Raw genomic sequence first — 24645 nt, forward strand, 5'->3', positions numbered from 1 at the left:
CCTGCATTTCTATTTTCACACAGTTTATTTCTTACAGCAGGAAAACTGAACAGAATGTATGTAAGAGGTCAGAGTGAGGATGACGTCACTTAATACAGGAAATATATGTTTGTCTGTTTTGATGATGAAGGACTTCTTCAGCTCTGTAAACAGCTACACTTGAGAGCACAGAGGTGATTTCATGGATCAATAACAATGTGTTTATCAGCTTTCATCATCGCAGTGCAGACATGACGTCAGATCTATCAGAGTGAAGGCCGTCTCTCTGATGACGTCACAGAGCAGAGTCCTTCTGTCCAATAAAGGATCTCAGATCAGCTGCTGCCATCTTGTGGCCACAGTTGGTTACTGTCTCTGAAAGTTGTCTCATGTTTCCTGTTGTCCTGCTAACAAAGGCTGGAGCTCATCATGCTGAGAGGGCAGCAGCATTTTGTGGCTCTTCACACATGTTCATTATATTCTGATGATCCTGGATGGAGACAAACTACAGATAAGTGTGTTCAGCCCAACTAGTTTATCTCATTACAGCAGTTTGATGTTTCCCTTTGAATCCCCCTGAAGATCCTGACAGTGAAGCACGTACATAATACTCCAGCCTTTCAACTCTGAGCTTATTTAGTTCTATTAATACACTGAAATCTCATTTGTGTCATGAAGAAAGTCTTTAATCCAACAGAATTCAAAGATCAGAAACATTTCATATATGGAGTTAAACATGAATCATTGTTTCAACAACATATTTATTGTTGTCATAAACAGACAAGAAGACAACAACAAACTGCTCCTCCCATTCAACACATGTCAGTCCATATCCCAGCAAACTAAATCATCTCCATTTACACATCAAATAGAAACATGAATCACTTGTAATGATTAGAAACTTGATAGAATTTCAAATCTAGTTTGGGGAGTCATTCAGTGAGAAACAGTGAAATGATTTTCCATGTGAAAAGGTGGACAGCAGAAACAGAAAGAAAGAGTGAAACTAAAAGAGAAACAAAGAGCTTTGGAACAACGAGGCAGCAGGAGGACAGCTGCAGTTTAACAGCTTCAACTCACTGACAGGAAACAACATTAGAAACATCATCATCCTCAACTCATCTGCTGCACTGACACCTTCAACGGACACACCTTCACTTTACCAACAGTTTGAATGTATGGAAACATCCTGTGAGTGAAAGTGTGTGTGAAGGTGTGTATGTGTGTGTTAGTATCAGAATCAGAGAACGACAGCTTTCCTCTGTTCCAGTCCAGATTCACTCGGATCCTCTGGAGCTTCTTCTCTACTGAGAGAGCAGAATCTGCTGATGGTGAGAGTGCTGAGTATTTACCTTGATAGAACCATATTCTCCATAATCCAGACAGTATGCGTCCCTTCCTCTGCACAGACTCTTCCAACACACCCAGTAACCACCATGTACTGTCTCCAACTTCAACATCCCAGCTGTGAGTCCCTGAGTTAAAGCCCTCAGAGCCCAGGACAGAGCAGAACAAATCAAACCTCTCTGGATTATCAGGAAGCTGCTGCCTCTCTCCTCCTCTCACACTGGTCAGATCTTCAGACAGGATGAGGTTTGGATGAGCAGTGTTTGGGTCCAGAATGAGAGGAGTGTAGGAGACCATGTCCTTCATGTTGTTCCAGATGTTGAAGGTCAGGTTGCCCAGGTGTTTGGCCTGGTCTATTAGAGCTCCTGAGGGCAGCTGTGGATCATCCAGCAGGGGGCAGCGCTGGACTCTTTCCACTGCAGCCTTGTAGTTGTGCAGGAATGAGACGTCTTCAGCTCTCAGCTCCTCCTCTGTGGCTCTGACTGTGTCTGAAAGAGCTGCTATCTCTCTGCTCAGAGCCTCCATCTTCTCCTTCATCATCCCACTCTTCTGCTCCTCTTCCTCCCTCAGTGCAGCCAGCCTGGCCTCCTCTTCCTCTGCTAGAAACTGCTGAAGCTTCTTAAACTGCTCCTTAATCTGCCTCTCTGTGTGTCGGGCCTGGACCTTAATGTGTTCTGCTGTTTGATCAAACTTCACTTGAACTTCTTCACAAACCTTTAACTTCTTCTTTAAGGGCTCCAGAGTTTCCTGAAGTTCCTTCTTGTGTTGTTGTGCAGCTTCATCGATGGGTCTGAATCTGTGATTGGTGTGTTTTTCTGAGTCTCTGCAGACGACACACACTGGCTGCTGATGGTCCAGACAGAAGAGTTTGAGTTTCTCAGAGTGCAGACTGCAGAGAGCCTCTGAGGCTCTCTGATCTCTCTCCTGTAAGAACGACTCACACAGGTTTCTTAAAGCCAGATTTAAAGGTGGATCATTCTTTGAAGATCTTCTCTTACAAACTGGACACTCACGTTCCCTTTTTTTTCTCCACCATCTCTTCAGACAGTCTTTACAGAAGCTGTGGCTACATGACAGAAGAACAGGATCTCTGAAGACCTCCTGACAGACCGGACAGCAGAGATCCTCCTCTGATCTGGAAGCCATTGAGTCTGTGAGTGAAGCTGAAAACAGCAGACAGGAAGTACAGTCAGTCCTGGCTCCCCTCCCTCCTCTACCACCTTCACTGAAACTTCCTTTGAGTCGTGTTTTTGCTCAAACTCACATTCAGTGTGTGGAGCGTCAGCAGCTTGAAGCAGCAGTGTTGGAGTTTTCCACTTTTCTCTCCTGTAGCTGGACTCACTCAGAGGAAGCTGCTAGTTTGGTCTGAGCTCAGTCTGATCGTCTGTGCGTCTCTCTTTACTGAGGATGAAGAACTTCCTGTTTCCTGGTTTGTCACATTTGAGTGACGTGAGGGGAGGAGACAAATGTTGCTGTTTGACTTTTAACTAAGGTGTGTTTCAATCCTGCCTGCAGCTCAAAAGCTGTAACACAGGTTTTGTGTCTTTTCACCTCCACAGGTCACAACATGAAACCTGTTGTGAAGTTTATAAAATAAAGTGTCACTCGGTGGTGCAGCTGTTTGTCAGCTTCTATTTTAGACTTTGTTCTGGTTCTTGTTCAGGTTCCCAGCAGTGGGAGTGTAATGCAGTCACACACACACAGGTGGTGTTAAGGTGGATTCACTTAGTTACAGACAGTGGTGTTATTTCCTGTAACTAAGGGTGTGTTTCACTCCAAAGTTCAGACATTAACCTGCCAGAAGTTGTAAAAGTTACTGAAACAGGTCCAGGGGAAATCTATACACAGACAGAGAAACAGTTAGTCTCCTGGTTCAGACACGAACAAACTTTGCAGAGTGCAGGACGACTGACGCTGATGGCTCAACGATCCAGTGACGAGTAGAGCAGACTCGCCATCTTAAGTAGGACTCCAATTCTCATAATCAGCGGCAGGTGTGCTGATCATCTCCAGGTGCGTGGGCCAGGAGCAGGAGCCCATACTGAGCTCCGCCCCAGCAGGAGAAAGAGAGAGTGGGAGAGGACGAGAGAGAAAGGGAGAGCAGAGGCGAGAGAGGAGAATAAACAAAACAAAGCGCCTGACTGCTGTCAGCTGGAGAGGTGCGGGGACCATGACAACTTCTGTGTTACTGACACTCATCTCTGACTCAGAGAAACGATTTCTCCCCTGTGATGTTCACACAGTGGTGAGTTACATGTGTGTGGAATTTTTCACGTTTTACAGAATTAAATTTCCTCTTACTTTCTTTTTTGTTAACCTGAGTCACTGATCATTTGCAGTATTACAGAGTCTGGCAGTCTTTGCATGATGTCCACGTCACTGTAAGTTTCTAGCTGACTCTCAGGTGTGACAGGTGTGTGTTAAGGTTCAAAGTTGAGGAAGGAGAGTACACACCACCCATGGTCCAGAAGGTCTTGGTCAAACAATGATTTTAATGAACACACGTGTGGGAAGACACTCTGTACGCAGACAGCCAGTAGTCCTCGACTTAATCAAAGCATGAACAGATATTTTATAGCATCAGGGTTTGTTTACTGACGCCCCTTCATGCGTCACAGATACATTTTATACATAGATCAGATCAACACCAGAATGACTTTTCACCTAGAAAATCATCTTCTATTTTCATGGCTTGGTACTTTCCGTTCTCTCCTCTAAATAAATCTAACTAATGTGTGTGTATGTGTTGACCTCACATGCTCTTTGTGTCACCTCTTCACCTACTGTCTGTGTCTCGTCTGCTTTCGGTTTCAGTTCTGCAAAAGGCACACTCTGCAAACCTGCAACTTCCTGTCAGCCTGCAACTTAGTCTTTCTGAAAGACACACACTGTTTCAACATCTGAATGCAATATAAACTCCAGATTATATTATTAATGCAATGGTACTGATGACAATTATTTAACAATAGCAGTAAAATAATTTCCCTGCTCCACACTCCCTCTCTCGACCTCTGGAACACCAGAGGTCGCAATACATTGTGTCCTCGCTCAGACCCTCTCTGGTGGTCTCGGACCTCGAGATCTCCAGGATCCTCGCCCCTCCTGTGGTCGCCGAGATCGATCTTCTGCAAAAGAAACAAAACACCTTTTCCTGCACCTCCCTAACTTATCCTATCTGGGACTCTTTAATCAAAAGCCTGATCCTAATTATCTTCTTAACTTATTGACTTATATTTATGTATACTCTTCAACTTTAATCATCCCTTTAAAACTCTTTAAGCCCTGCTTTCACGTCCGGTTGCTCGCTCTATTTTCCCTTATCTGATCATCAACATCCTGTGCACAAATTGTCGCTGCTGCAAGTTCCTCTACTCTAGAAATCAGTGAGTGTAAGAAAACAACCACTTTAATCAATTAAGTTTAAGCATATAAGCAATTACTCCTGTATACATTTCATCATAGCTAAATGCTGCCTTGAAACAACTCCTATGTGTTAACTTCATTTTAACCTCACATTTCCTATGTTATAACCCGTTTTGGTATAGCCTTTTTATTTCATTTTGCTCCTTTTAATGTAACCATACCTCCTAATTCTAGTTTATCAGACTTAACCAAAATATATGCTTTCCTTCCTCTTTGGTCCTTCTTTAAGTTCAGTTAAAAGCTAAATGAATTTGAGGCCTTTTGCCTGGAATCAATACTGTCATGTGTGTTTCTTAACTCTGTGTCTGTAAGCGTGTGCAATCCTTCATGAACTCATATTATCCTCACAGTAGATTGGCTAATCATAGCGCTAGCCAGAGGCTCGTGACCCTCCAGAGACAAATTTGAGCCACAACTCCTTTAAAAGCACAAAATGCAATATGTATAAAAATCATTTCTACGTAGAAGCTCCCCCTTTATCCTAAAGATAAACCTATGTAATATCTGTATGTGTATGCCTACATTATAACCACTTCTTCTAAAGATCAAAAAAATCAAACCTGTTCTACTCCTTCAACCCTCACTAATTTTCCCTCTAAGATTTATTCACAGCTTTGAAAAACCGGCATTGTATCTTCTAAACAGGATTCAGTTCTGTCATGGTCCTGGGCCATGTTGGTTCCTTGTATTTTCGCTCCTTATTTAGGCCAGGTTTTCTCAGGTGTCCTATTGTGGTGTTCCCTAAGTGTTTTTTCCCTTTGTGACTCTTACCCCCTTGTGCCCCTCTGTCTATTTATGAGCTCTCGTCTCTCTTTGTGTTTATTCCATGTTTCCCCCAGCCTGTTATGTCTGTGTTCTCCCCGTGCTTTCTCTCCTCCTGTCTGAACCTCTGTGTACTTCCTGTTTTACTTTGACAGTCTCTCGTCAGTATGCGTAATGTTGTGTTAACTCCTGCCCTGTCTCGTTATGTTTATCAGTGTCACCTGTGTTCCCCACCTGTGTGTAATCTCCCTGTGTTCTCTGGGTGTATTTAAGTTGTGTCTTCTGTTATGGTAGTTGCTGGTTCGTCTGTGTTGTTTCCCCTCGGTCTCCCTGCGTCTCTTGTGTATTTCCCCGGACCTCCCTGCATCCTCGTTTCTGGTTTGTGTTATTAGCTTACCCAGTTTAGGTTTCCGGTTTCTTGTTTTTCCACCAGTGCTGTTTTGTGCCCACCGTTGTAAATAAATATTCACCTGCACCAGAGCTGCCGCCTTTTGGGTCCTTTTCTACAACTCCACACGGCTTGCCTCGCAAACCGTGACAAGTTCACTTTTAATCCTTTAACCTTAACTTAAAAATAACAGTTTCAGTTTTACCATATCCAAATGATCAAAAACCCAAAAGGTCCTAAAATGATCCTAAATTATTAAACAATTAAATTAATAAACCCTAAACCCCCCTTTATCTTGATACATTTCATGTGTCAAGATACTATACAAAACTTAAACATGCTCAGTTTCCCCACTCATGATCCAATGTATGTCATAAAATAAACTTAAAACAGAACAGTTATCAGTCATGTGTTTCTACAATTAATGGTAACTGAGTTACATCAAAAAAATATTTCCCCTTTAGCATTTGGCATTCTCCCAACAATATACTATAATCCCATAATCTAACCCCAGTCAACAAAACAAAACAGAAATTTTCTCTGGTAAAAACAAATTGTTTGTCCACATTAATTCATCCTCACTCACATTCAGTCACACATTCACTCACATGCAGTCACACCATGTATTTGCTGATAGTGGAGCTTCCCGCACGATCAGATACTCCACCCTCAGCAAAATGAGCTCAGTCATTTTTTATTTTCCATAGGAAAATATTTCTTTATGCTTTTGGACTGGATTGACTCGCATAAAATCCTTTTTACAGGGACTTACGACCTGAATAGTCCCCACAGGTAGCTCTCCTCAGCCAATTATAATCTGGAAAGCCGCCTTATATTTGCTCTTCCCGAGAATTTTCAGCGCCGTTATTCACTGTTGCAGGCCTGCTTAAAACAGAAATGAAAAATAGAGCTGATTGTTAGCTCATAAAAACAAAACAAAATCACCTGACAGGTTTTCTTTAAGTGCACTGTTACAAAATAATGGGCCCCTCCCAGACATGTCCATGTTTCCTAAAACTCCCTCTATTAAAAACAAAAATAACAACAACAACCTAACTGACAGAATCAACCCATCACCACAACAACCTTAAACACACAAGTCTTGCCACCACATAATTTCACCTCCTCAATACACCGAAAGTCTCATTAAAACCACACAATTTGCAAACAAAAATCACCCCCTTTAACATACTTAAATTCAGCATAAAACCCCCTTGCGACAACGTATAATCACTAAACTATAAACTATTTCCTACCCAAATCTATACTTCTCTTGTCTGCCATGCTTCCTCGTCTGAAAGTCACTTCCTCAGTCACACACACACACAGGAAGTTCCTTCGTCACCACTCACTCCAACTAATTTGCATACTGAGTCATCTCTCAAAAAGCTGTAACAACAGAAACATATGTTTAAACATTACCAACTCATTAAATCATTTTATTTCTTTCTACAGTTATCACTGGTTTTGATCACTCAGTACGAGAGAGCACTCCTAAGTCACTCTTTTAAAACTACTTTAATCACTTTTTGTTTACATAACTCCCTTTGTCATATGGCTTCTTATATTCCTCAATTACAAACTCAAATGCATTTTATTAAACATTCACACCATTCTATCATTCATACAAAATAGCAAGCTGTTCTTCATTGCATATGTTTGTGTTCTTAGCCAAGTTTAATCTGTATCTATGCATTAATCTCGATGAGCTTGTCTTGTCTTCATAAGGTTAATGCATTTTCTGCTTGTGTATGTGAATTTGCATATGTTGCTTTTGCAGTGTGTCAGACTCCTGCACAATTCTCCACTTAAGCCGTCAGTTTCTTTCCCAAATTTGCTAACCCAAATTTTAAGTTCCCACCTTATTCCTGCTCCTCAGCCAGAAGCTAGGGCCCACTTGTCAGGTTTATGGAGACATGGCGCTGTAAACAATTCAACCAGAAACTTGCCTTGGCATGTCCAGTCAAGTTAACCTACAGGTCTCTTCCGACCGCTGCACGTGGAAAATTGATCCAGATCTGTTTCGCCCCTATAGAAACACAACTGAGACATTTTCATTATTATCATAAGTACTTAAACTACCCTTTTCCCTCTCTCTGGTCAGAGGTCCCAACTTATGTTATGTATATACGTGTAAGCAGGTCTTCATTGCTTTTCCTATATATTTTGTTAATGTTCAGTGAGTGTAAGCTGCTTTCTTCATTGCCTCTATATGTTATAGTCAGGTTTAATTCATGCATCTTTTCCCTGATTTCTTAATTCAAAACTGTCTCACTTCTGATTCTTTCCAGAAATCATTTCACATGTAACACTTTGTCTATGTGTGTTTTCTATTCTTGTTTACCTCTTTGTTTGTGACGGTGGACATCTCTAAACCATCATGAGTTCAAGCTTCACTTTCAATCCAATTACACCCTGTATTCTCAGAGTCGAACTCGTCCGGCTTCACCTCTCACCGGTCACTGTCCTCTTCTCTCAGTGTCCTTTTGTTGTCTTGAATTCCAGCAAACACAGTCTGTTTCTTCTCTGTTTCTCTTCAGTATTTTCCTTTTGGATCAAGTCCCAGCCTGGCAAAATACCACATTCAGTGCCTTTAAACAGTCATGTCACACTGTTCTTACCAGCCTGCTGTCCACCGTGCATGGTTCATCACGTGGTTTCTTCTTCTCTTTTGATCCTCTCAGTCATCTCTTTCAAGATTACTCCAAGCATGGCAAATCTGACAATCAGTGTCCAGTGCTTTACCACCGTTCATTGTCCCACTGTTCAACTGCCCAGCCTGTAATTTACAGTACATGTTTCCACCTCGTGGTTCCTTATATGCTGCTGCTGGTGTCGTCAGTGTGGTTTCCGTTGCACTGTCTTTTGCCTGCTATTAATTCTTCTCAAGTCCACGATGTTCTGTCGGTCTTCATCAGGAGATTAACTGTCCTTTGAGCTTCTTCTCAGGATGGGGACAAGTGCGAGGTCAAGCTGTAAAATTTTTAAGCCAAAATCTGGCCTGTTTTCTCCCAATTATGCTACTCTAGTGGTTTTGGCGCCGTACTCAAAATTCCAGGTTGAGAGAAGTCCACCTTTATTTATCTGTAATCTGTGTTAACACACTAAAACATACAATTAATATCCTTTTCATTTCTTTTCTCAAAACCTCCATTCGCTTTATCTGCCTAGAGTTTAACTCATCTGTTTCTCTCTCTGGGTGCTCACTCGTCACCTTATATGGGCATGCAAACTTCCTGTCACCCACACCATTTCCTGTTACACACACACAGCACGCAGCTGCTCTGCTGTTTCTCCAGGCTAATCAAACTTATTTTGTATTTACAATCTACAAACCCTCTGTAATTCTACTAACTTTTGATCTAAAATGTAGCATCATTCACACAATGATTTCTTAATCCTCTCACACACACACCTTTTAAATAAACTAAACTCTTATAACATCACTCATGCATCTCTTAAATTAAAAACACTTTCAAACTTTAAAACGTCCTACTTTACATCACCCAAGAAATACCTCTCACACCTTTATTCATCATTCAAAACCTTCTAGTCACCGCATTCACACACTTAAACTGTGACTAGAGTTGAAGAATATAACTCAAAACACACTTTCCTAAGAGTATTTTAGACATGCTTGTCATAATCAAAAAGAGCAAGTAAAAAACAAACAAACAAAAAATTGAAACCTCCATTAATTCTCACCGCACACACAAGAAATTAAAAATAAAACACACCAGCAACTAATGCTGGAGAAAAGTTACTACTGCAAGTGATGTGTTAGTCTTAAGTATATACAGTGCACTCAATATATTTATATATCTACATCCAAACTCAGTCAATTACTATACCTCCACTACGGCAACTCAAAACTTTATTTATAGTCCTCTAATAAACATAAATGGCATTTTAAACACACACTCAACAATGTTTGCAGCAGTATTTGTAAAACCAACTGTGGCTTAAACAGTTCACTGCTTACTCATTTGCATTTTCACACTCACACACACACCGTCTAAAAATAGCAGCAGGCAGTCAGTGCATTACTGACTCGACACACAGAGATCTCTCACACCAAATGTTCTTATTCTATATCACAACGACGTCCTATATTTACAACCACTGTCAGATCTGTCAGCTTTAGCGCCTACCCAATTTCGACAAATTTAAAATAACCGCCCAGCGGATGAACTCCCTGAGTTTTTTGCGACCAATTCACCAGTATCAAGACTTTAACTGTTTCTGGCCTCATTTCTAAAGTCCCTAACACAATTTAAAAGCGTCAACCAACCCAAACTTTGCCTGAAGCTCTATTTTTGGCGTTTCACAGCCAAGGCTTACCCTGAAGTGTTAGGTTAAAGTTACACGCCCGAAGTCCAACTTCTCCTGTCCAAAAAAGCGCAGACTACCGTTCCAAACGGTAAGGAGACTCTAACTCCTAGTTATTCTGGAGTGCCCCAAGCTCCACAGTGACCAACTGACTATCCCTCTTCGAGGACAATGCCTAAGCGTCCTTGGCATTGGCAAGCGTTACCTCTGAGCACTGCGCTTCCTAGCAGACTCGAACTGCCGTTCTAGAATAATTTATAATACTTTGAAACAACAATCAACACCCAACAAAGTGTATGACTGAGGCAGATCGACCCTGATGGACAATGGGGACTCTAACCCACAAAATGACCAACCAAGGTCTGACCTAATGACCAACCGGGACTTTAACCCACAAAATGACCAAATACCCTACCAAACTACTTGAGACTCTAACTCAATTTCTTTGGGACTTCAACCCAGTATTTAAACTTTTCCTGGCAGACTCTAACTGCTTTAGCAGACTTTACTGCTTTCATTTCTTCTTTCTTCTTAGCAGAACTCTAACTGCTTCAACTCATGAGATTTTTCATCAAAATCAAAACAGACATCCACCAGTAACTTCAGTGAGTAGACTTAAATTTTATCATATCCAATTTGGCACACTTTGGAAATAATTCAACAGGTAGTGCCTTACCTTTTGGATAAGCCGGCTTATGCCCACTCACTTCGACCACTGGAATTCATGTCTGCCCGTCAGACCACCTCAGAGACCACCAAATTTCTCCATCTAAACCTCCAATCCTCCCTCCTCAACCACCGGACGAAGCCCCCAAATGTTAAGGTTCAAAATTGAGGAAGGAGAGTACACACCACCCATGGTCCAGAGGATCTTGGTCAAACAATGATTTTAATGAACACACGTGTGGGAAGACACTCTGTACGCAGACAGCCAGTAGTCCTCGACTTAATCAAAGCATGAACAGATATTTTATAGCATCAGGGTTTGATTTACTGACGCCCCTTCATGCGTCACAGATACATTTTATACATAGATTTATACAAGATGATCTTCTGGCTTTTACCCCAGAAGATCATCTTCTATTTTCATGGCTGGCCCTTCCTGTCTACCTTTCAGTTCTTGTCTTGTTCCTCTTTCTTGCCAAGACAACAAGGAACGGTTCCTCTTTTACCGAGACACTTTTGCAGTTACAGCCAGACATGAGTAACCTCTCTCTCCTCTAAATAAATCTAACTCATGTGTGTGTGTCACGACCTCACATGCTCTTTCTCAATTCACCTGTTGCACTTCTGACCTTTCACCAGGACAGAGGCTCACTGAGACTATGTGTATGTCTTCTACTAAATAAATGTTTTAACCAAGAACCTCTACTAAAACCTTAATATAAAATGATCTGATATATAAGTGTTTTGTAAGCATGTATTGCAATTCCTTCTATGGCTCCAAGTCACTTGCACAATAGATTGTCCGAACATCGCGCCGAACAAAGCTTCCGACCCCCAATTAATTGACCGAGCTCCAACTCTTTAATAAGCACAGATATGCATTGTGTATAAAATAGTCATAACTGCTTAAGGCCTTCTTAAAGCTGTCTGTTACATTGTTAAAGCCTCGTCTTAGCCTGCGGCTCAAAATAACTTCCTGCTTTCACTTCTGCATACAACTTCCTGTCAGCCTGCAACTCAGTCTTTCTGAAAGAGACACTGTTTAACCCCTGAATGCAATATAAACTCCAGATTATATTATTAATGCAATGGTAATGATGACAATTATTTAACAATAGCAGTAAAATAATTTCCCTGCTCCACACTTGTGCTCTGCTTGTGTTGTTGTTGGTGGTGATGTGTATGGCTGGCAGCTGGAGAGCTGCAGCCGTTGAATGTACTGTTACAGAAACCGTGTGATTATTGTAAGAATAAATGATGCTGCGAAGGATGAAAATACCATCGGATCTGCCGTGGTGGTTTAGTTATCTTTTTTTTTTTTTTTTTTAACGAAAAATCTTAAAGTGGACGCAAGCCAGTAAACAAATTAAAACAAACAAATGCTGTTGAGAAACTATAATACATACATTACAATTAAATTTCTCAACAACAAAAACAACAACTGGTGCAAATATAAATATTATGTAAACAACTTAACAACCCTCAAAGTGTCTAAGTCACGTCACGTGACAGTGCAACATCTAAACACAAGAAGAGGACAGTCCAGTGACCTACGCCACATGACTGCTGCCGCAGGCGTGAGAATTTTAGGACAAATAGTTTTAAAAAGTAAAAACAATTAGTACAGAATCTTTCTGATCTAAATAGAAACTTCAGGCTGTTTCCTTCACGCTATTTTCCCCATCAGCGAGTGCATCATAAACATTTTCATATATTTGTATTATTGTTTTCTATTCTCTGTTTTTTTTTTTTATCATTTTTTACTGCCACCAAACAAAGGAAAAAACCAGGAAATATGATGAAACCACAACGGAGTCTGTCACAGGAAAGAGAAGGGCTTTAAAGCTGAGCTGAGGTTTCGATACCATTACCAAGAAAAACCATGAAGGAAATACATCTGCTGTCACTTCTCTGTAAGTACAATATGTTCCTTTATCTGTATGTACAAGACGTAATAATTACCTTAAACATTTTAACAGAAAACATGGCTGCAGTTCTGTTGTCTTCTCCAGCTTAAGCTGGGCATACCCTGTGCGATTTTTGGCCCATTTTGAGATGATTTTTCAGTTGTGCGACCATTTTGGGGATGAGCCCGAGTTCCGCCTTAATCATGTGTTGTGCATTGTGTAGTATACATGGGGTACTGAAAAGCAATTAACACCTCACGACCAGCTCCCGATTAGAGATCGTATGTTCACAAGAAAATCAAACCTGTTTGAAATCCTGGTTGCCACTTGTGAGGGTATTACACTGTTGATGCGAGGCCACAAGCCGATTTAACGCAACGTCTCACACTGCGCATGTAACACAGAAGCAGAAGTGAAAAAGATGAATCAGCATGGCAGTGCAGCATGTGATCTGGACACAAACAATGAAGGCAGAACTTGTAGAACTTCTACCACTTTATGTTAACAAGCTAAAATTTGGATGCACAGTGTGAGCACTCAGGTCGCATCAGAGGATCGGGCCGTATAGTGTGAGACCCTGCATCTTGACGTATGAACTTCTAACCCCTGCGATTCAGTCGTACAGTTTGAGCAGGAGCTGAATAACTTGACTGAAAAAAAAATTGCACAGTGTCTGCCCAGCTTTAGCTGGTCTGAAGCTTCAGTACCAGCAGTATTTCTAAAATTGTTCAGTGATGTTTTGACTTTTCTTTGTCTAAAATAAATAAATTAATGTTGAAGAGTTTTCAAAACATGATTTTCCTTTAAGTCAACTTCATGATAAGAAAACAAAGAATTGTATCTGCACTGAATGGATGCTTTAATTATATAAATGGATAAATGAATAAATGTTTCCCTCTCAACTAGTCCTAGGGAGAAGGAAGTTCAAACACATCGTCCGCCCTAAGACTCTTTTGATAGCAGCAATGTTTCCAGTTTCAAAAGAACTTTGACCTGTTAATCTCCACAAGGTAGTGACGAAGATTACTGTAAAAAAAAAAAAAATCTGTAGAAAAACTGAAAATTTTCTGGTAATTTTTTTGCCAGTAAATTTTCTGTTTTTTTACGGAAGTTGACGGACCTTTCTGTAAATGATAAAACGGAAAATTCTGTCGATTTACAGTGTACTCTCTATTATTTATGGACATTTCCTTCAGTTATAAAACGGAAAATTCGGTTTATTCACAGCATATTTTCTGTATCATTAACTGATATTTTCCGTAATAGAAAAATTGAAAGTTCTTTTTATATTACCATTTACAGGCACATCTTTTCACTGTAGTTCATTAAATGTAGTGCTTAGCACACAACAACATTGGTACAATTAATGTTAAATATTATTTTATTCTCTCAACTCAAAAACTATACTAAAATATGATGACAGCATCCATCTCATCATAAAATGACTAAACAGCTAATACACAGACAAAATAATGCACAAACTTTCAAATTTGAGCATTTTTATTTCCTTGAAACCAGGTTACCTTCATGTAAATGTGTTTATTTAAATTCATTCAAGTGGCTACCAAGTGTTTTCTTCAAACACCTGACAAACAAAAAATGTAATATTTAACGATATGTTCACATTTAATAATATCCAGAATGTTAAGTTAGAATCACTGCCTCGTGGTAGTTTTGCCTCAGCCAAACAGTTAAGGTGTGGTTTACATCCATGTCTGTCCACTCATGATACAGTACACACGTAGTCAGTTATAGCCACTCTGAGTACTGAAATGCAACTCACATTGGTGTGAACATTTTTGAAGGGTCACAAAGCTTACAATACTTACTGTACTTTGAGTCAAGATTTGTTGACTGTTTAAGTGGTGCTACATGAATAAAACTGAACAGATATAAAGAAGGTGTTCCTGAAATTTGGGAAAGTGTCAATGAAGTTGACCCGTGATCTACTTTTTTATGATATTGTCATTTAAATATGTTTTAATATCCTTCTTACAAAGAGTTCCGTGGAGCATTTAATTTTCTTAAATAGCTCTTGAATTTTGTTAGTTTCACATTCGTGATCAATGAACTCCCGTTGTGCACTGAAGTGCACATGTTGTCAAATGTTAATAAAATTAGTTAAAAAGAAAATTGTTTTTGCAATGTGTTTTTTACCAACCCAATACTTGATTTATATGAAAAAAAAAGTCAAATTCAAAACACATTTTTCCTGGGTCTCTGGAGATTAAATATCACCAGATAGTGCATTTTCTTTAAACTCTGTGAATCTCGGGCAACTCGACCTGTGTAAAGTGTTTTCAGCTGGGCGTTGTGTACCTGGAGTTGAGTGTTTTGACTGATGCACGAAACTGTATATTTTTAGACATAAGTTGTAACAGCCGCCATTTTCTTTGTATTTATTACATGGTGTGCTGCGGAGAAAAACCTGTTCTAATGTTTTAGTCTAAGGTTTATTTTGATCACCTGACGACTCTTTTTTGCTTCTCATTCATAAACTCTCTCCAGACTCTTTCATGTGATTCTTGCATAGGTGGTAGAAGAGGTTTGTCGTGTTTGAGTCTGTGGTGGGGAACAGTTTGCAGCATAATTTGCGCAGTACAGTTTTCTGGTTTGTGTCAAACTTTTCAGAACCAAACCATGTCCATGCTACAGAGGTCCTTCTGTTTGAAGCTACCTGGTTCTGCCTCATCTTTAATTCAATTCAATTTTATTTATATAGCACCAGATCAAAACAACAGTCACCTCAAGGCGCTTTATATTGTACAGTAGATCGTACAATAATACATACAGAGAAAAACCCAACAATCATATGACCCCTATGAGCAAGCACTTTGGCAACAGTGGGAAGGAAAAACTCCCTTTTAACAGGAAGAAACCTCCGGCAGAACCAGGCTCAGGGAGGGGCGGGGCCATCTGCTGCGACCGGTTGGGGTGAGAGAAGGAAAACAGGATAAAGACATGCTGTGGAAGAGAGACAGAGGTTAATAACAGATATGATTCAATGCAGAGAGGTCTATTAATACATAGTGAGTGAGAAAGGTGACTGGAAAGGAAAAACTCCCCGGCAGCCTACGTCTATTGCAGCATAATTAAGGGAGGATTCAGGGTCACCTGGTCCAGCCCTAACTATATGCTTTAGCAAAAAGGAAAGTTTTAAGCCTAATCTTAAAAGTAGAGATAGTGTCTGTCTCCTGAATCCAAACTGGAAGCTGGTTCCACAGAAGAGGGGCCTGAACACTGAAGGCTCTGCCTTCCATTCTACTTTTAAATACTCTAGGAACAACAAGTAGGCCTGCAGAGCGAGAGCGAAGTGCTCTAATAGGGTGATATGGTACCACAAGGTCATTAAGATAAGATGGGGCCTGATTATTTAAGACCTTGTATATGAGGAGCAGGATTTTGAATTCAATTCTGGATTTAACAGGAAGCCAATGAAGGGAAGCCAAAACAGGAGAAATATGCTCTCTCTTTCTAGTCCCTGTCAGGACTCTTGCTGCAGCATTTTGGATTAGCTGAAGGCTTTTCAGTGAGTTTTTTGGACATCCTGATAATAATGAATTACAGTCGTCCAGCCTGGAAGTAATAAATGCATGAACTAGTTTTTCAGCGTCACTCTGAGACAGGATATTTCTAACTTTAGAGATGTTGCGCAAATGGAAGAACGCAGTCTTACATATTTGTTTAATATGTGCATTGAAGGACATGTTCTGGTCAAAAATGACTCCAAGGTTCCTCACAGCATTACTGGAGGCCAAGGTAATGCCATCCAGAGTAAGAATCTGGTTAGATACCATATTTCCAAGCTTTTCAGGGCCGAGTACAATAACCTCAGTTTTATCTGAATTAAGAAGCAGAAAGTTAGCGGCCATCCAGGTCTTTATGGCTATCCTAATTGGGCGTTTATAAAGTCAGCAAAAATGCACAGAAAAGAAGACCAGACACCAGCGAGGGAGGATAAGAAGGACAGACGCAACAACATTGTTATCCCCTATGTAGCCGGTGTATCAGAGAAACTCTGGAGAGTTTTCTCCAAGCACGACATCCCAGTGTATTTCAGACCCAGCAACACGCTCAGACACAAACTGGTTCACCCGAAAGACAAAACTCCTAAACACAGACTTAACAATGTGGTGTATGCTGTACAGTGCAGCGAGGAATGCCCAGACCTCTACATTGGAGAGACCAAACAGCCACTTCACAAGCACATGGCACAACACAGAAGAGCCACCTCCACAGGACAAGACTCAGCAGTCCATCTGCATCTTAAGGATAAAGGACACTCTTCCGAGGATGCCAACGTTCACATTTTGGACAGAGAGGACAGATGGTTTGAAAGAGGACTGAAAGAAGCATCTATGTCCACTGTGAGCGACCATCTTTGAACAGAGGTGGTGGTTTAAGACACCAACTGTCTGCCATCTATAATCCAGTTTTGAGATCAATTCCCAGACGCCTTAACGCCCACTCACACCCTGGGCCATCTGACCTCAGGAATTCGCGTGATAGGGTGGGGCCAGGTTTCACAATGAGCTCACCAGAAACCCTGGCTGATTGGGACCCACACCTGCTTTCACACTTTGGCTCATGTGATTAGAGGATCATCAGGGGGTCCTTTGTCCCTCTTTGGGGGGATACTCCCACTGGGTTTAAATCTGTGACTCCCCACCAATTGACCTTAGAACTGAAGAAGCTTCTCGGATGAGAGGTGAAACGTCTTCAAGCAACTCAAAGAAGTCCAGACGCTTTTCTTTGCAAGCTCCTTAGAGTACTACAAGGTCATTAAGATAAGATGGGGCCTGATTATTTAAGACCTTGTAGGCAAGAAGCAGGATTTTGAATTCAATTCTGGATTCAACAGGAAGCCAATGAAGGGAAGCCAATACAGGAGAAATATGCTCTCTCTTTGTAGTCCCTGTCAGGACTCTTGCTTCAGCATTTTGGATTAACCGAAGGTTTTTCAGTGAGTTTTTAAGACATCCTGATAATAATGAATTACAGTCGTCCAGCCTGGAAGTTTACTGGTCATGCTGCTATTTTCTGTGCATGCATTCACATGGTGACCATCTAAATGATGAAAAAATATTGCCATAACAGTGTATTTTGTGACATCACGAAACAAAAAATAGCATATAATATGAAACGATAGATGTTTTCATTTCGTCATCCGATATCTATCATATCAAACAGCCCTACAGAGGATTATAATACATGTAGAGCTGTATACACATAACAGCATTCTGTATCAACATAAGCAGTTTGTAATTAAAGAAACATACATACCTTGAAAAACTAAATCAACCACAACATTAAACTCACCTTGTTTCTGTAGAGAAGGTGATCAGGTTTTTTCTCATTTCCTGAGAGCAGCTGCTCTGGATCATCACCAGCTTGTATCTTCATCATTTTTTTCACTCGTTTTCACTTTCCTTTTCATTGCTCTGCCCTGGAAAACCAAAATGTGTGATCACATGTGAAATAAGTAAAAATTTTCCTCTGCAGGGTTTAGAGTGCTTCAATTAGTGATGGCTTCTCAAATAATCTAAGGATCTGAATTTTTAAGAAAGACACAAATGTCTCTGCTTATATAAGGCTAAAAGCTTGATATAGACATTACAGTTTATAGTATGTCACCATCCCCCACAAGGCATATAAAATAGACATAATTGTAAATGTGCTGAGGTGAAACTAAATAATATTACCACTACAGTCTGTTAACCACCAAATTAATCTATGCTGGTCAGCTAGCTAAAGTCCCAAATCAGAGGCTAACATTAGCATTTGTTAGCGTCAGCCAGGAAGTTCTGAGACTTAAATTAGGGTTAGTGTAAATTTGCCTGAAACCCTTTAAAGTGTACAGTAGAGCCAGCTGTAAAACATAGGTATTATTATATTACTTATTAGAGTCCTAAAATAATTTCTTCCTCTCTATACATTAGTAGAACCATGAAGTTTTTCACTTTTCCCAGTTACCTACATCGCTGACCTTAGCTGTCACAGCTGTGTAATACCCAGAGAGACGCAGACAGCTAACTATAGTATTTATGAAAACTGCCTGCCACTGGAGGGCAATACTGGTGGTATCTTAGCAAAAATGATTTTAACATTAACTAAAATGGAAAGCTTAAGTCATGTTAAACTTAAACAACGATTATTTTAAAAATGAGTCAGCAAAATATGCCTGACTTATCTGGAGACAGCGTGAAGCAGTTAACAAATAACAATTAACAATTCTTTCTAAATAAAAATGAGAGGTCTTTTGAAAAATTTTATTTTAATAAAAGAAAATATGAGTTTTAATATTTACCACAGAAATTTGAAGGCAGTTTCTCCAACTCCAAAATCCAGATGAAGCCTAAAAGAAGCCTAATGGCTGCTCTTGCTCTTACTTTTCCCTCCTTTTCGGGTTCTTTTTCCCACAATGCATTGCAGTAGTTGAAAAATACAGAAAAATACCTGTAAATGACTAATACGGAAAATTCCTTCACCTTCATACATTTTACTGTATTTTTACTGTACTGTATTTTTGTGGCCTATTTCTGGCATTCACCAGTGGAAAACCTTAGGAGAGCAGGACCTAGATGTACACATTGATAGATTTAAAAAAAAAAAAGAAAGCAAGTGGATGAAAGTAACCCTGACCATAAATGGGTCCCCTGAGACCAGGTGAGTATGAATCATTTAGCTTTAATATTAGGATGGGATTGATGATCTGAAGTAGATCAGCAACAGTCTCACAGAGAAAGAGTGAAGAGAAAAGAGTGGGTGGTAGTGTTGTGGAAGTTCAGAACTTCTGCTTTTTCCAAGTGTGAAAAATCTAAATAACGTGACTGTTGCCTCCTTTCAGTTCCCACTTTACTGCTGAGCTGCACAGGATATCAAGGTCAGTAACTTTCTTCTGTCAAACTTTGAAACTCATGAAATTTCAATGCAACAAAAGGACTGTATGAATATAATTACGATTTAATAGTGCAAAACTGTACTGCTGGTCCAGCTTTGATGCAGCTCAAAGATGTCACTCGTTTCATTTCATGAGAAATGCAGGATAACGGCCCCATAGCTTTCAGGAGAAATTTCTGACAATCACACAATCATCTATAAGTAAACACTGGTGACAGTGGGTAAAGAAAACTCCTTTATAACATTAAGAAACCTGCAACAGAACCAGGTTAAGGGAGGGACGGCCATCTGCAGTGACCAGCTGGGGGTGAGGAAAACACTGTGGGGGATGAATGACATGTAAGAGAGATGACCAAAAATGTTAACTTTTTAAGACAGGGTGTGTGTGTGTGTTTGTGAGTGTATTAGAAAATGATATCAAAAAGGTTATTTGTATTTAAACCGGTGACCACACAGGGCAGTGACAACGGGGATGACGCTGACTTTAACCTGATCCATGTGAAACGGCTCCTCCTCTCCCAAAGTCAGCCAACGGTGAGAAACCAGAAGCTCTCGACTGCCTGAATTTCAGCTAAAGCCCAACACCCTTAGCTGACAGTTTGAGCCATGAGGTGGGGCTCCTCCTTGAGGTTGCCCTACCCCTAACATTTACCAATCAGACAGCGGGGGGCACAGCCGATTAGAAACACTAATCAGCCGTTTATTGCCTTCTGAGGTGTTACGGGTTAGAGGTGCAGATAGAGCCCAAATAAACAGCACAATAAAATAGCCTGAAAATTCATTTGAGAAATCAGCTGAGAAAAAACAAGAACCTTTTTTCCATTAACATGACCATGAGATCCTATAACCTCTCCGTGTTCAGTCAGACAGCTGTCAGATGCTACAGGGTGTCTGCAGTGACACCCAAGAGGCATCAGATGCTAATATGTAGAGTGCAGAGACCTGATGAAGAAACTCTGGAGGAGCAATGAAATTCCTCCAGAGTCTGGGGTTATGCATTTAATTACTGAGCTACTGAGCTCTGTTTTTACCAGCTAAAAGTCAGTGAAGTTTTTGGGCTGTTAGTGACAAGGATCACATTGACTGCATCTGATTGGGCAGTTCTGAGTCTAATCGTCACCTGCAAGCTGCACAGAAGCCTGCAAGAGACACGTCAGCATGGAGACACCAGGATGAGAAATCCACTTACACAGACTCACTATCCCTCTGTGAAAGAGGAAGATCAACATCAGCCTCTAAATCTAATTAAGAGAGTTATAACCTATGGCCCTGGGAAATAGAAGTGCTGCCTTGTGCAAATGGGACTGCAGAGTCTCCATCAGATTACAGAGGACAGCGCTAATGCAGACGAGTTCATCAGCAGCCCTGTTTCATACGGTGCTCTGAATCCCTACTCATGATTGGTTAAAAATGATGAGCGAAAAAGCCACCAAATTCAAAGAACTGTTTAGACGGAGCCAAAATTCAGTAGAGATAGTTGTGATTGGGAAAGCTCAGAGATGTTAAACGAAGCACTGCCTCTCAGCACCCCCATGCCCCCCTCCCAACTCTACACTTCTTTTTAAAAGCAGGTTATGCTAACCCCCAGCAGGTACTTTTCAACCTCATGCACTAGCTCAGGTTCCGTTCCCACCAGAGATGTGACACGCCTCGTCCCAGTCGCTAGTCTCTGTAGCAAGGGATTGGTCCACCAGAGACCTCGCCCCTGGCTGCCGCCCAGCACACATTGCACCCAACCCCTACGGCACCTACTGTGGGTGGAGGGCTCATGTAACTTTTTCAGGTTGCGCCCAGCCGTGGACTAAGGGCCGACCACCACCTACTTCATCGCTGACAAGAGAAATATTTCACTTTATATTTTTCAGAAAACATCAATTTCTCCTCCTCCTTAATGTAAAGCATTAAAGTCTTCCTCATTTAAGACATCTGACGTACACCCTGAAGACTCTTGTTTGTTTGCAAACAAAATTAATATCACTGTCTGTCCAAATGCTCCTAAATCTAAATGACCTAAATCCAATAGAAAATCTTTGGAGGGAGCTGAAACTCCGCGTTTCTCAGTGACAGCTCTGAAACCTGACAGATCTAGAGAAGATCTGTATGGAGGAGTGGGCCAAAATCCCTCCTGCAGTGTGTGCAAACCTGGTGAAGAACTACAGGAACCGTTTGACCTCTGTAATTGTTAACAAAGGCTTCTGTACCAAATATTTAAATGTTTTTGACTCAAGTGATCAAATACTTATTTGACACAGTAATTCACAGATAAATTGTTCAGAAATCATGCAATGTGATTTCCAGATTTTTCTTTTTAGATTCTGTCTCTCACTGTGGAAATGCACCTATGCTGAAAATTGTAGACCCCTCCATGATCTCTAAGTAAGAGAAGTTGCAAAATCACAGGGTGATCAAATACTTATTGTCCTCACTGTATATAGCATTTGTGTAGCACTGCTGCTATATTTGTATTGCAGCAGTGCTACACAAATACATTCTTTAAAAGCCATACAATGTGATTTCCAGAATTGTTTCTTCAAAGCTGTCTATCACAGTGGGAATGCATCTACAATGTGTGCCTACCATGATTTCTAAGTGGGAGAACTTGCAAAATTGCTGGGAGTTCAAATACTTATGTTCCTCACTGTAAGTTTCACTTTTATTGTGATTATTTAATTCCTGTTAAACAAACGCAAATAAAACGAATCAAAGCCTTCCAACAGGGCATGCAGCCTCCAGCTCCCCCATCATCACTGCCCTGTGTTATCACAAAAATCACCGGTTTAATTACAAATATTATCGTTTTCTCATATACTCACACACACAAACACAAGTGTCTTAAAAAGAGAAAAAAAAACAAACACATTTTGTCTTAAAAGTAAGATTATTTTTATTTATTTATTTATTATTTTTGCTTAAAATGACAAAAGCACACCATTATGAATTATTGTTCCATACATAATTTTAATTACTGTACATATCTCAAACAGTTATAAAATATAATAGTTTTATGATATGTCATAATTTATTTTGACTGTCATACATTTTTATTACTTCCACTGTCATAAATCAATGATCACTTTTGACACATTGTGTCTGGTCACCTCTCTCGTGTATTAGTGGTATATAGTGTAAACAAACAGGAAATGAAAATAAATAAGTTGAAAAGAAAGTTCCCTGATAATAATGAATTACAGTAGTCCAGCCTGGAAGTAATAAATGCATGAACTAGTTTTTCAGCGTCACTCTGAGACAGGATATTTCTAATTTTAGAGATGTTGCACAAATGGAAGAAAGCAGTCTTACATATTTGTTTAATATGTGCGTTGAAGGACATGTCCTGGTCAAAAATGACTCCAAGGTTCATCACAGTGTTACTGGAGGCCAAGGTAATGCCATCCAGAGTAAGAATCTGCTTAGATACGACATTACTAAGATTTTCAGGGCCGAGTACAATAACCTCAGTTTGATCTGAATTAAGAAGCAGAAAGTTAGCGGCCATCCAGGTCTTTATGTCTTTAAGACATGTGTGTTATCTAGCTAACATGTAGTGAGTCGTTTAATCTTTAAATGACATTTGTAGAATTTGCCCACTTCCTCTCACCCACCAGTGAAAGGAGAGGAAAGGGAGAGAATCCTGTGCATACACAGAAATGAAGAGCTGGCAGAAAGTGGACCCTCGAACAAATGCTCATCCTCTGAAAACTTTGAGGTCTGCAAATGTTTTCACTGTCAGTAGCAGTAGTTTCCACTGAACCAAATAATCCTAAAAATGTTTTTAAACCTTAAACCTATGAAGGCTGCAGGCCACAACGTGCTGGTCAAGCAACAAAGTTGTTCTTCATATTACTAAAATGTTGGAGCTTGTGCCTCTTCAGATGTTTGCTCTTCTTACTTGCAAATAGCCGAGGGGAAATGCCCGAAACCTCAGTCCTGATTCCACAGCTTTATTACATCAGCCTGGTAGAAAATAATTTTTCACTATCAAATCAGGCCACCAGGGGGCGGAGCGGTCCCAGAAGTTCAGTCGTGAGTGATATCCAACCTCTCTTCTTCCTCACAGCTCGTCTGATCGTGAGTCCCAACAGCTCTGATTTCTCTGAGGGAGATGTTGTGACTCTAATCTGTGAGGAGGACCAAAGCTTTTCTGATTGGACTGTGAGGAGAAACACAAGCAAACTGCAGAGGGCTGAGTGTGGAGATGGGAGGGTGAAAAAGAAACATGATCAATCATGTTCAATCACTATGCTGGTGCCTCACGACACCGGAGTTTACTGGTGTGAGTCCAGTAATGGTGTCATCAGTAACCTGGTTAATATCACAGTCACTGGTAAGCTGATCACTCTCACTTTACTTCTTATTGTGTTACACCCTGAAAAGGGGCTGAAAAGGGGATAAGTCAATGACGACGCTCAGACACGATGCTTCTCTTTCAGCAGCTTCATTGCGAATGATTCAGAAATATAAACATACATACAAAAGTATTAAACATCTTAACAACGATGTACAGTCTCTGTTAGTTGTAAGACAATATATCTCAAGACTGTTTCCTTTCCTTTTCTATAAGTTACAGATTAAATTGGATGTAAGAATTTACAAAAACAGCTTATGAATCAATAAACAAACTTAGATCATTAAATTGAAATGTACAGAAAATAAACAAAATATTCATATAAAAATACTAATAGGCATTTGTCCCTTCACACAAAATAAACATGGAGACACTTGCTTTGGGCAGTTAGTGTATTAAGTTCATGCCTTGTTGGCTTTTCATTCCTCATTTTGCACTGCATTATTGGGCCAATATTTCCATCGTCTTGCTGTGCTTGTTTGATCTCTGTAACCGAAAATTGGTTGTGTGGTTCTTCACTCACTGATGTACACTGGAGACGGGTGAGTATGGGGCAGACCATTGGTGAGTTGAAATCTGGAGTCTCCACAACTTGGGTT

The 24645-nt window shown here is 40.3% G+C and overlaps 3 protein-coding genes and 1 long non-coding RNA gene across 4 annotated transcripts in view; 2 read left to right on the forward strand and 2 right to left on the reverse strand.

The window, feature by feature from the left end:
• LOC309694005 (nuclear factor 7, brain-like) overlaps positions 1-2718 on the reverse strand; it is a 79704-nt gene extending 76986 nt beyond the window's left edge. The window contains exon 1 of the mRNA XM_082513698.1: positions 2591-2718. The gene's annotated coding sequence lies outside the window, so the exon portion shown is untranslated. The remainder of the gene's footprint in view (positions 1-2590) is intronic.
• Positions 1-24645, forward strand: part of LOC309693309 (hemicentin-2-like) — a 1543010-nt gene that overhangs the window by 824249 nt on the left and 694116 nt on the right. The window lies entirely within an intron of this gene.
• LOC309696167 (nuclear factor 7, ovary-like) lies at positions 584-2487 on the reverse strand. The gene has a single exon (XM_082517305.1). The coding sequence runs from the start codon at positions 2470-2472 to the stop codon at positions 1093-1095; it is 1380 nt and encodes a 459-aa protein (XP_082373431.1). The 5' UTR covers positions 2473-2487; the 3' UTR covers positions 584-1092.
• On the forward strand, positions 12720-24153 carry LOC309696568. Its single transcript, XR_014273544.1, has 3 exons — positions 12720-12807; positions 19649-19684; positions 23759-24153. It is a non-coding gene; the product is annotated as an uncharacterized lncRNA (long non-coding RNA).

Source organism: Aulonocara stuartgranti (assembly GCF_965226115.1).
Source record: "Aulonocara stuartgranti genome assembly, chromosome: 3".
In the NCBI taxonomy this organism is placed as follows: Eukaryota; Metazoa; Chordata; class Actinopteri; order Cichliformes; family Cichlidae; genus Aulonocara; species Aulonocara stuartgranti.

Excerpts from the sequence above, each read along its gene's own strand:
- LOC309696167 (XM_082517305.1), bottom strand. The coding sequence starts at position 2,472 with ATGGCTTCCAGATCAGAGGAGGATCTCTGCTGTCCGGTCTGTCAGGAG.